Source organism: Panthera leo, chromosome C1, assembly GCF_018350215.1.
Source record: "Panthera leo isolate Ple1 chromosome C1, P.leo_Ple1_pat1.1, whole genome shotgun sequence".
Classification (NCBI taxonomy): Eukaryota; Metazoa; Chordata; class Mammalia; order Carnivora; family Felidae; genus Panthera; species Panthera leo.
The window spans coordinates 157,887,568-157,900,864 of NC_056686.1; the positions used below are offsets into that span (position 1 = coordinate 157,887,568).

The following is a 13,297-nucleotide window of genomic DNA, read 5'->3' on the forward strand; positions in this document are numbered from 1 at the left end:
ATTCTTTGAACATTTTCTTTTTTTCTGGGGCCAGAAGATAGTCCAGGTTCCTTTTGTATTTGGAACTAGCCATTTCTCCAAGGAGTTGTGATGGCTTTTTTTTTTTTTTTTTTTTTTTTTTTTTTAAGAAACCACAATCAATGTGTTCATTCTAGGGGATGTAGCTATTTTCAGTCACTCTTAGTGGACAGAACTAGGAAAAGTTTGTGTGTGGGTGTGGGTATGTGAGAGAGTGGAGGGAGAGGGGAAGGAGTTGGAGGGAATAGGGAGAGAAAGTTATTAAAAACTATGAGTGGGTTGCCTGGATGTTCAGTAGGTTAAACGTCCGACTTTGGCTCAGGTCATGATCTCTTCGTTGGTGAGTTCGAGCCCCACATCGGGCTCTGTGCTGACAGCTCAGAGCTTGGAGCCTGCTTTGGATTCAGCGTCTCCCTCTCTCTCTGCCCCTGCCCCACTCACTCTCTCACTTTCTTGTTCTCTCTCTCTCAAAAATAAATGAACGTTAAAAAGTTTTTTTAAAGTAATTATTAGAAAAGCAGCGTTAAAATCTTTTGAACGTTATTGGCAAAAGTATGTAACTTCTCATGGTAAGGCTTGACAGTACTTGACTCTATGCCTGTTCATGATAATCTCCACTAATTGGATGGGGGTGGATATGTGAATGAAAAATCTAAAATTACTGTTAGCATTTTTTAATCCAAGATTCTCTATCTTTGATTCATTGAGATTAATGAAAATTCTTTTTTAGGTTTCCCACAGAAATGACTTTATAGAATCTCAGCTTAATACTATGCTTTGACTTTTATAGTATATCTGTATAATAAATAGTCATTAAATGACTGCTATAATATGCTCTATCCATTATGGTTTTTTAGACTTTTTTTTTTACTTTTAATTTTCTGAAAGTTTTTATTTAAATTCTAGTTAGTTAACGTGCAGTGTAATGGTAGTTTCAGGATATCCTTTATGTTTTAATGGATATGTTTTAATGTTTTTAACATCACAGGCTATGGTAAATTTCTTTTTGAGTTTTGTTTCAGTAAAAAGTTTTCTTTCTTTTGATGACTTAATATATAGCTTACATTGTAACTTTTTTTTTTTCTTCTTCCTTGCCTTTTGTTTTAGATTACTATTTCAACCTTTCTTTGCTCAGGATAAAATTTTTATGCTTGCTAGTATTGCTCGCATCCTCAAATCTAGGGAAGCCTCTGTTTCCTTTCTTTATTAGTTCACCTTTATTTTCTTATTCTTATGTTATAGTCCTGTTGTGTTGTATTTGTGTGTGTAGTTTTTATTTTTTTCTTTTATTTTTTTCTTTTTCCCAACCAGCCTCAAGTTAAAATACTCTTTGGAAGTAGATAAAGGATAAATAATAAATAGAATTTGATGAATTAATCCAAAAGAATATTTATGCTTAGATTTGAAATAGTTTATTTTTTATGTTGTATTTGAGACTTCTGTATTTTTCCTTGAAACAAAATAAACTAAACTTGGAATATTTCCTAGTAGAAACTGGGAAATTTATTGGCTTCTGCTCATTCTCTTTTAGGAGAGTCCAATTCTTAATATAATAGTAAATCTGACTATTTTTTATCTTTTAGATTCTGTTTATATCTAAACATCATAGCTTCTAGCAACCAGTTTGCTGTTATTTGTGTGTGGGGTTAAATTGTGAGTTCCTTGATAAAAAAACTTTTCTTACTCTTGCTGCCAATTGACATGACATACTTAGGAAATTGTTAGAAACCCAGATTTTCTATCTACTTTAATTATTTCACATTTTAAAATAAATCTTGGCTTTTATTTTTGTCTGTTTAAGCCAGTGATCTTCAAACCATGTTTAAGCAGTGGAATCTAAGGACAGTCAAAACTTACATAAAATTTAATACACAGTTCAGAAAATAGCTGTGTGCTAGGAGCTTTTCATACAATATACACTTCTGAAATGTAGTAGGTAAGTCTTAAACACATCTGATACTTACCACTTTGTTCTGTTTAATCTAGGCGACAAAAGGCTAGAGAGAGGCAGCAGAAATTGCTTGCAGAGTTTGCTTCACGACAGAAAAGCTTCATGGAAACTGCAATGGATGTTGGTAAGCTAAAATTTATTAGTTTAGAACTCTTATAATTATACTTATTACTTCAGGGATTATCTAGTTCAATCTTCACCAGTTTTCAACATTGTAAACGGATGATTTCTGGTCTTTATTTAAACAGTAGAGCGATGGAGGATCAGACTGTTATTGCGGGCAGTTTATTCTGTGTGGAGTAGTCGTAATTATTAGAAAGTTCTTCCTGATGGTAGCAATAAAATATCGTCTGCTACTTTCTTCTGCTAGATTGTCCTTTAGATCTGTGTGGTACACCAATATGTATTTACTTGTTCTGATTTTTCCTGTGAAATTATCCTGAGGTTTTAAAAATAGCTTTCAAATACTTTTAGTGCCTCCTCCTTCTGCTACCCCTTCAATATTTCTTAAAATCAGGTGTACTTCTCACTTCTGTTAGGATAAGCATTGGTGTATGTACAGTGAGAGGGGATGCCGTTTTCCTGTATAATAGTAGATTGCTATGAGTAATTTTTTACAAACATTGAAAAAGAATAGATTAAATTTCAGTTAATCTCAGTCTTCAGTCAACCAGGATACTCCCTTTCTTGACGATCTCTTGCATTCCAGTGGTTTTTATTTTTTCTTTTAGAACACAGATGCTGAAATAAAGTCATGCACGTAATTAAAATATATACACATATATGCATTCAAACACCCATGTACATTCTCGTGCACTTTTGTGCACATAAGCACACAGGGTCAACATCCAGAAGACGTGTGTGTGTGGGGGTGTTAGTCCAGATATAGTATAATGTCTTCTGAACTGTCAACAGTGGAGTTTATGTTCGGGACTTAATTTTGATGTGAAGAATACTGTTTATCAGATTTAGTATCAGTTGACTTTCTCATTTGAAAGATGAGGATTGAGTTCATTGACATTACTTTCCCTTTCTTCATCTCTTCTTCTTTACATTTTTCCAAAAATTCGTAATTAATATTTTGTTTTTTACGTATCGAATATAATTACCATGTGTATTATTTGTTCTTCCTATAGCCACTGTCTTCATACCCCTTCATATAAAGTAACCTTATAGCACCCCTATTTTTCCTTTTATTTTTCCTTTCCACATTTCTACCTCTGTCTTTATCAGTTAGTTACTTATTTACTTTTAAATTGTCAGGGTTGCTTACATTTTCTTCTGTAGTTACAATCAAGTGTTCCATCCAAAGATTGACTTTAAATGTTGAAAAATAATTAATATGACTTTTTGAATGTTGTTGAGTACAGGGCTAAGTAGTGTTCTAAGATTCATTTACTTTATTATTTTTTTTTCAGTCCAGTGGCCTGACTCCTAGACTACTTTAAGGAGATTGTATATAGCCCCATTTCTTACAGTTTCTCAATTGCTAAAACTGTACCACCCTTTACATACCTCTGCTTGGGCCATTACTTTGTTATATTATCTTTTGTTTTTCCTGAAGTTTTCAACTGTTGTTTTTTCTTAACTCATGTGCCCTTTTGATATCTCTGTTGTTCTACTCAGTCGTACTGTCCTTTGCATGTAATTCTGTTCCAGTCTGGTCCATTTGCTCTGGAGGTATGCTGTACAGCCATTACCTTTGGATTTTCCTCTTGTAGAGTTGATCTGGGGTTTCCTGCATCTTATATCATCTCTCTTTTTTGGGTCTTGTTTTACTGGAGTTCAGCCATAAGTGTATTCCTAATAATGCTTATATGGGGTCTGAAATTTCTGAACTTTGTGTTTCTGGATGGAACTCTGTTTGCTCTCATGCTTGATATTTCATTTGGATAACTATAATTCCAGGTTGAAATATATTCTCTGTTACAAATGTTAAAGCAATACTCCTTTGTCTTTTACTATTCATTTGATGAGAAGTCTGGTGGTAGTCCTTTGTAGGTGAACTTTTTTTTCCCTTTTCCGTAACTTTTTAATTGATCCTTAGAGATTTGGATTTTTTAAAAAAGATCGTAATGTGTTTTTTTTGTTTCATTTTGATTTGTTTTGTGTTGTTTTGTTTTGTTTTTAATTTTAAGGAGGCTCCATGCCCAACGTGGGGCTTGAACTCATGACCCTGAGATCGAGAGTCTCATGCTCTGCCGATTTAACTAGCCAGGCACCTCAAGAGATCTGAAATTTTATGATTTGTATCTAGGTGGATCTTTTTCCTTTTCCTTAGTCCTTAGTGGGCCTTTTCAGTCTGAAGATTCGTATCTGTGAAGCTCTGAGAAAAAACTTTCCTATGATTTCTCTGATGACTAGCCATTCTCCGAGATGACCCTCAAGGATCCATGCCTTCCTTTTTATTTTTAATTTTTTTAAATGTTTATTTTTGAGAGAGAAAGAGAGTGCAAGTAGGGGAGGGGCAGTGAGAGAGGGAGACACAGAATCTGAAGCAGGCTCCAGGCCCTGAGCTGTCAGCACAGAGCCCGACGCAGGGTTCGAACTCACGAGCTGTGAGATCATGACCTGAGCTGAAGTCAGATGTTCAACCAATTGAGCCACCTCGGCGCCCCTATGATCCATGTCTTCTGGTTATTTATGCCCTGTGTAGTCTTCTTTCCCATTCCACCAGAACTGGTGTGCATGGCCACTGGCATATGGCAGAAGTAATATTGTGTCATTTCTGACATTAGGTTGTAAAAAACATTGCAGCTTCTGTCTTGTTTTCTCTCTTTCTTGGATTACTTATTCTGGAAGAAAACCTGCTGTCATGTTGTGACCAGCGCTATGGGGAGGACTGTCTAGAGAGAGACTGAGGCATCTGGCCAACAATTATGTTAGTGAGCTTGGATGTGAAACTTCAACCTCCAGTTAAGCCTTTGGATAGATTTTTAGTTTGACAGCAGTCTCATAAGAGATCCAGAACCAGAACCATTCAGCTAAGCTGCTCCCAGATTCCTGACCCTCAGTAACTGTGTGAGATAACAAATGTTGGTTTAAGCCACTGAGTTTTGGGGTAATTTATTAAACAGCAGTGAAGAACTATTACATACTTTTCTCCTTATATTTTCTATTATTATTTTCTTAGAGACAGAGAGAGAGAGAGAGCAGGGGAGGGGCAGAAGAGAGGGAGAGAGAGAATCTTAAGCAGGCTCCATACCTAGCATAGAGCCCACCATGGAGCCCAACACAGAACCTAGCATGGAGCTTGATCTCATGATCGTGAGATTATGACCCGAGCTGAAATCAAGAGTCAGACGCTTAACTAACTGAGCCACCCAGGCACTCCTATCCTAATATTTTCTTTATACTCCTTTTGTGGGACTCTTATTAGTTGTATAAGTTGGATGTTGAAACTCCTAGATTGCTATTTTACTTAATCTTTTATATTTGTTACCTTTTATATGATGTGTTCTTTTTACTTTGCATGCTTAGAGAGGTCCTTTCTTCAGTATCTTGTTCCTACTTGCCCTACAGAATTTTTTTCAAATCTTTCTGAATTTGTTAGAGTGCATGCATGCTCTCTCTCTCAATTATCTTTTATCCTTTTGAATTACTTTAAGCTATAATTTTTAAAGTTGGAGAGTGAATTTTTAAAGTTCGTTGGAGAGGTAGCAAGGTGTAGTGGCTATGAATATGGACCCTGGAGCCTGACTGCCTAGGTTCATACCTCAGCCACTCTGTTGTCTGGAGCAATTTACTTAACCTCTCTGTGTCAGTTTTCACATAATGAAAAAGGGATTATTTTTTAAACAAATTTTTTTTTAATGTTTTATTTATTTTTGAGACAGAGAGAGACAGAGCATGAGCAGGGGAGGGTCAGAGAGAGAGGGAGATGCAGAATCGGAAGCAGGCTCCAGGCTCTGAGCTGTCAGCACAGAGCCCGACGTGGGGCTTGAACTCACTAACTGTGAGATCATGACCTGAGCTGAAGTCGGATGCTTAACCGACTGAGCCACCCAGGCGCCCCCCCCAAAAAAAGGGATTATTATACTACCTGCTTCATAAGATTGTTGTGAGGATTGAATGTATTAGTATATATATTTTTTTTAATGTTTATTTATTTTGGGTGGGGGAGGGAGAGGAAGAGGGAGAGGGAGAGAGAGAATCCCAAGCTATAAGCACGGAGCCCATTGCAGGGCTGGATCCCATGAACCCGTGAGATCATGACCTGAGCCAAAATCAAGAGTCACATGCTTAGCCCACTGAGCCACCCAGGCGCCCCTGTTTTAGCACTTTAAAATACTTAGAACACAGCACTCTCAACAATAGCCAAATTATGGAAAGAGCCTAAATGTCCATCAACTGATGAATGGATAAAGAAATTGTGGTTTATATACACAATGGAGTACTACATGGCAATGAGAAAGAATGAAATATGGCCCTTTGTAGCAACGTGGATGGAACTGGAGAGTGTGATGCTAAGTGAAATAAGCCATACAGAGAAAGACAGATACCATATGGTTTCACTCTTATGTGGATCCTGAGAAACTTAACAGAAACCCATGGGGGAGGGGAAGGAAAAAAAAAAAAAAGAGGTTAGAGTGGGCGAGAGCCAAAGCATAAGAGACTCTTAAAAACTGAGAACAAACTGAGGGTTGATGGGGGGTGGGAGGGAGGGGGTGGGTGATGGGTATTGAGGAGGGCACCTTTTGGGATGAGCACTGGGTGTTGTATGGAAACCAATTTGACAATAAATTTCATATATTGAAAAAAATACTTAGATTGCTTAGCACATAAGTGTTTATGAACATTGGCTATCCCTATTATTATTTTTAGTATATAATTTACTTAATTATCCCATCATAATTAGACTATAGCTTTTTTCTAATTTTAATTCTAAGCATTGTATACACAGAACTTTTTCTATATTTAAGAAAAATTTTTTTAATGTATATGTATTTTTGAGAGAGAGAAAGAGTGCAAGCAGGGGAGGGGCAGAGAGAGAAGAAGACGTAGAATCTGAAGTAGGGTCCAGGCTCTGAGCTGTCAGCATAGAGCTTGACGTGGGGCTTGAACTCACGAACCACAAGATCATGACCTGAGCCAAAGTTGATGCTTAACTGACTGAGCCACCCAGGTGCCCCAAACTTTTTCTGGGTCTAAGAGTATGAATTTTGGGGAATGATGGTGGTTATGTAGTTTTGTATGTTAATTGTGTACCCACCACTGTGTTGAATATATTGTATATTGACTTATTTATCCTGACACCCCCACGAGAGAGGTGGTATTATTCTAGATAAAGATACCTAGACTTAGATCAAGTAACTTGTCTGAGGTTATACTGTAGTACATGGTATAGTACCACAGTAAGTGGTATTTCTTCAGATTTGGAGGAAATTGAGAAGAGTTAAGTGCACTCGCCCCAAGTTGGTAGCCTGGGGATAGAAAGGGACAGACATGAGAATATTTGCAAAGTAAGAATTAAAAGATCTGATCATTGCTTGATTGATTCAGGCACAAGACACAAGATAGAAGGGATATTTAACGTGTTTGGAAATTTTTATTTTTTAAAAACCAGAATGAAAAGAATACTGTTTTTCCAATAGCTAAAGCAAAAATCTTTGATGTGCCTCTATTAGTCTAGCCTATTGTAGGGTCAGCCCCACCCAAATCATATGAATTGGAAGTGAGTGATGAGGGGGTGATTCTGCTAAACAAAAACTGAAGCCTGCTATTAGCAGAAGGGCAGTAGATACTAGGTAAATTGAAATAATATCTGTCCGCAGTACCTATCCTTTAAGATTTCATTTGGAATGTGGGGTTGTCCAAGCAACAGCTGGCACAGATCAGGATTTGGTTGAGTTTTATTGTTACTTGTGGAGACAGCTGATTATTTTGTTATTTAATAATACAGTTGGGTTTTTTTTAAGTTTCTTTATTCATTTTGAGAGAGAGAGACAGAGAGAGTGCACACAAGCTGGGAAGGGGAAGAAAGAGAGGGAAGGAGAGAGAATCCCAAGCAGGCTCTGTACTGCCAGCATAGAGCCCCACATGGTGCTTGATCTCATGATATCATGACCTGAGCTGAAATCAAGAGTTGGATGCTTAACTAACTGAGCCACTCAGGCACCCCAGTAATACAGTTTAATTTGAGATTTATCCTTTTATTTTTTAACATGCATGCTAAAAATGTAATGTTAGCATTTACAGAAGAAGGGGGCTGCGGATATTAGTATATTTTATATATTATATTAAGATATAAAAATACTTACATCCCTAGTGTCCCCTTCTTAGGTAAATAATAACATACTGTGTATGCTTTCTTTACCTTGTTTTTTTCACTTAACATTCTATCCTGGAGATCCCAGCAGACAGTGTATAGAGATCTTCTTCATTCCCTTTTCTAGCTGTATAGTATTCCATTTTGTAGATTTCCCCCGCCCCCAGATTTTATTCAAATGGTCTTCTATTACTGGAATTTGGGTTGCTTCTAGTACAAATAGCACTGCAGTGATTGTCCTTATATATGTATTTATTTGTATTTTGATAATATATCTGTGAAATAGATTTTTAGATGTGGGACTGCTAGGCTAAAGGGTAAATACATAGGTAATTTTTCTAGGTACTGTGAAATTACTTTCTTAGGAGTTGTGCTATTTTGCATTCCCACCAACAGTGTGTCATAGTATCACTTTCCTTACATTCTTGCCGTAAGAATAAGTTGTCAAACTTTTGTTTTTTTGGTAATGTCATAGTTGAGAAGAAGTGGTATTGTAGTTTAGCTGTAATTAGTATTTCTCTTATTATTAAAAAGGATAATCTTTGCATTTTTAACTGCTTCTTATTCCCTGACATCTCTTTTTGCTCCTTACACAGTTTTGTGTGTGGTTTTCTCATGAATTAGCCTCTTTTTAATGTGCTTCCATTTTCTTGGAATCAGACGCATCTGTGAGCTTTGTTCTCTTTCAGGTAGGACCAATCTACTTGGGACATTGGAATGCATGTAGTGCATAGTACTGTGCATCTATGGCTGTTGCATATATGTTTAAAAACATTATTTTATGAAGTATCGTTTTGAATTTTGCTGTGTAACTTGTGAAATTCTTGCTCTCTCAACTAAGTAGAAACTACTTGAATTCCTTTTCACTGAAATTAGAAAGCAGATCTCATGGATAGAATATTTTTTACGTTGGTTATTCTGAATCCAAATATGTCAGTTTTGAGGGATGGTGCTTGGTCTGTAATGTCTTGTAAGTTTTTAATTAATTTCTAAAGTTTACTTTGAGAGAGAGCAAGCTGGGAGGGGCAGGGGGGAAGAGAGGGAGAGAGAGAGAGAGAGAGAGAAGGAGAGAGAGAGAATATATCCCAAGCAGGCTCCACATGGCTTCAACTCATGAACCGTGAGAACCTGAGCCGAAATCTAGAGTCAGATGCTTAACCAACTGAGCCACCCAGGTGCCCTTTTTTTTTTTTTCTTTTAATTTTTTTTAACGTTTATTTATTTTTGAGACAGAGAGAGACACAGCATGAACGGGGGAGGGGCAGAGAGAGAGGGAGACACAGAATCGGAAGCAAGCTCCAGGCTCTGAGCCATCAGCCCAGAGCCCGACACGGGGCTTGAACTCGCGGACCGCAAGATCGTGACCTGAGCTGAAGTCGGACGCTTAACCGACTGAGCCACCCAGGCGCCCCAGTTTTTAATTTAAATTCTGGTTAGTTAACGTACAGTGTAATATTAATTTCAGGCGTACAATTTAGTGACCAAACACTTACATAAACACCTGGTGCTCATCACACCATGTGCATTCTTTAATCCCCATCACCTGTTTGACCCATCTTCCCACCCTCCTCCCTTCTGGTAACCATCAATTCTCTATGGTTAAGAGTTTGTTTCTTGGTTTGCCCTTCTCTCTCTCTCTGTCTCTCTCTCTCTCTCTCTCTCTCTGTCTCTCTCTCTCTCTCTCTCTCTCTCTCTCTCTCTTTTTCTCTCTCCCTCTCCCCCTCTCCTCTCCCCCATTTTACTTATTTGTTTTGCTTAAGTTTCACATAGGAATGAAACAATGTGGTATTTCTCTTTCTCTGACAGACTTATTTCACTTAGCATTAATACTCTGCCGCTCCATCCATGTCATTGCAAATGACAAGATTTCATTCTTTTTTATGGCTGAGTGATAGGCCATTATTTATATATAGCACATCTTCTTTATCCATTCCTTAGTCGTTGGACACTTGGGCCTTTTCCATAATTTGACAATTGTAAATAATGCTGCTATAAATGTTGGGGTACATGCATCTCTTTGAATTAGTATTTTTGTATTCTTTGTATAAATACCTAGTAATGCAATTGCTGGATTGTAGGGTGGTTCTGTTTTTTTAAAATTTTTATTTTTAATGTTTATTCATTTTTTAAGAGACAGAGAGAGACTGAGCATGAGCAGGGGAGGGGCAGAGAGAGAGAGGGAGTCACAGAATCTGAAGCAGACTCCAAGCTCTGAGCTGTCAGCACAGAGCCTGATGTGGGGCTCGAACTCACTCGTGAGCAGTGAGATCATGACCTGAGCTGAAGTCGGACGCCCAACCGAGTCACCCAGGTACCCCTGGGTGGTTTTATTTTTAACCTTTTGAAGAACCTCCATACTGTTTTCCAGAGTGGCTGCACCAGTTTGCATTCCCACCAGCAGTGCAAAAGAGATCCCTTCTCTCCGCATCCTCGCCAACATCTGTTGTTGGCTGAGTTGTTAATGTTAGCCATTCTCACAGGTGTGAGGTGGTATCTCATTATGGTTTTGATTTGTATTTCCATGATGATCAGTGAAGTTGAGCATCATTTCGTGTGTCTGTTGGTCATCTGGATGTCTTCTTTGCAAAAATGTCTATTCATGTTTTCTGCCCATTTTTAATTGGATTATTTGTTTTTTGGGTATTGAGTTTTATAAGTTCTTTATAGATTTTGGATACTGACTCTTTATCCACATTTGTCATTTGCAAATATCTTCTCCCATTCCGTAGGTTGCCTTTTAGTCTCATTGTTTCTTTCACTGTGCAGAAACTTTTTATTTTGATGTAGTACCAGTACTTTGTTTTTGTTTCCCTTGCCTCAGGAGACATATCTGGTAAGAAGTTGCTGTAGCCAGTGTCAAAGGCCAATGCTATGGCTTGTGTTCTCCTCTAGGATTTTAATGGATTCCTATCTCACATTTAGGTCTTTCATCCATTTTGAATTTATTTTTGTGTAAGGTGTAAGAAAGTGGTCCAGTTTCATTTTTGCATGTTGCTGTCCAGTTCTCCCAACACCATTTGTTGAAGATGCTGTCTTTTTTCATTTGGATATTCTTTTCTGCTTTGATGAAGATTAATTGACCATATAGTTGTGGGGCTAGGTCTGACATTTGAGTCCATCATTTGTGATGTGGTGTGTTTCAAAAACTGGAGCCCATAAATAAAAGGTTTTATTTGTACCATAAGTAAGACACACACTTCTATCAAGCCAAAACATTTTTTTAAAGCATAATAATATGCTTAACATATCATATGAAACTATTTGAAAGCAAAGGTAATCATCTCTGCCTACCTTCCCTTTTAATCTCACCATTCTGGGGTAAACCATTATAAACAGGTTTTCTTCATATGAATACATATAAAAATTATATAAATGGATTTTTTTTTCTGAAATAAAATTATAGTGTACATAAGGCTGTGCAGTTTGCTTCCTTTTTTAAAAACTTAATGTATCATGAATATCCCTGAAAATTACATATAGTATATATAGATCTCTTCTTATCCTAGATCTCATTATGCACACGTGTGTACACATGCATGCAATGTTACATGAATGGGATTAGTGTAAGTGCTTTTCATTTGTGTTTTTTTCTTTTTCTCCCATGACCTATGATTACACTTTGGTTTGTGTACTCCTCTGCTACTCTCTATATTCATATAATCATGTACAAACATACTATAGTTACAGGTTCATTTAAGCTTCTCTCTCTCTCTTCCTCCCTCTCCCTCTTTCCTTTTCTTCCTTCCTTGTTTTTGGTCATTGTTTGCTTTTACCAAATGAGATCACCTTTCCCTGCTCTCTACCTCAGTAATATTTCTAAGTCCTAACCAGTAGTTCTGATTCAGTAGTTTTCAACCTTGATGCATATTAGAATCATTACAGCCTCCTTAAGGTAAATCTGTGCCTGGGTGCCACTATAGATTAAAGAAAAGTCTTTGGGAGTGGAATTCAGACATAGGGAGCTTTAGAAAGTTCACAGCTGATTCTAATGTGCAGCCAAAGTCGAGTACCACTGTTCTAATTTAGTGTTTCTTTTCCTTTCTTTTCTTTATTTTGGGGCAAGCAGAGAAAGCCAATAATAGTGCATAATGAAGTAATTTACTCAGCCATGTCTTTATTATTGGACATTCACTTTATTTTCAGTTTGTTTTTTATTCTGTTTTAACTAACAATGCTGCAGTAAACAGACAACCTAATTTTCTGAAATTGAAATATCGCTATGTGTATCTACTCTTTGATAGCCACTAGATGGAGATAAATGTTTATTTTTGGTTTTAATATTTGTTAACCAATAGTTTATAAAGATCCAGCTACAGTGACATAAATGTGACATTTAACTCATAGTTTTTTCATGTGTTGCCAGTTAAAGGGACAAAAAGTTCTTTTTCTTGGAACTTTTGGTTTTAGGAATTTGACATTTTCCTCCAAGGTAAATTTAGTCTCACCATATGATCCAGCCATCATGCTGTTAGGTTATTTACCCAATTGATGTAAAAACATAGATCTACACAAAAATCTGAACGAGTGTTTATAGAAGCTTTATTTGTAATCACTAAAAACTGGAAGTAGCCAAGATGTTTTTCAGTAGATGAATGGATGAACAAACTGGTACATCCATACATTGGAGAACTATTCAGCAATAAAAAGGAATAAACTGTTATGCCATACAAAGACATGGATGAATCTTAAATTCATATTGCTTAGTGCAAATAGTCAGTCTGAAAAGGCTATATACTGTATGTTTCCCATTATATGGCATTTTGGAAAGGCCAAAACTATAGAGATGGTGAACAAATCAGTGGTGACCAGGGTTGGGGAAGGGACTTAAGTAAGTGAAGCACAAAGTATTTTTTAGAGCAGTGAAATTATTCTGTATAAGACTGTATGGTTGGATACATAACTATGCATTTTGTCAAAAGCCATAGAATTTTACAACAGAAAGAGTGAATTTTAATGTATGCAAATTTAAAAAGTCACTTAAGAGGTTGAAGGTCCCAGAATGGACTTCAGAATGTGGCAAGAGGCTCTAACTGTATTTTAAATACACAAAACAGCCTCAT

General features: G+C 36.9%; 1 protein-coding gene across 4 annotated transcripts in view; it reads left to right on the top strand.

Moving 5' to 3' along the window:
* The window catches only part of UBR3 (ubiquitin protein ligase E3 component n-recognin 3), a 235,953-nt gene that overhangs the window by 128,326 nt on the left and 94,330 nt on the right, over positions 1 to 13,297 (top strand). For all 4 annotated transcript variants that reach the window (XM_042949066.1, XM_042949067.1, XM_042949069.1 and 1 more), the window contains exon 24: positions 2,005 to 2,093. In XM_042949066.1, coding sequence (XP_042805000.1) covers positions 2,005 to 2,093 — 89 coding nt within the window. The remainder of the gene's footprint in view (positions 1 to 2,004; positions 2,094 to 13,297) is intronic.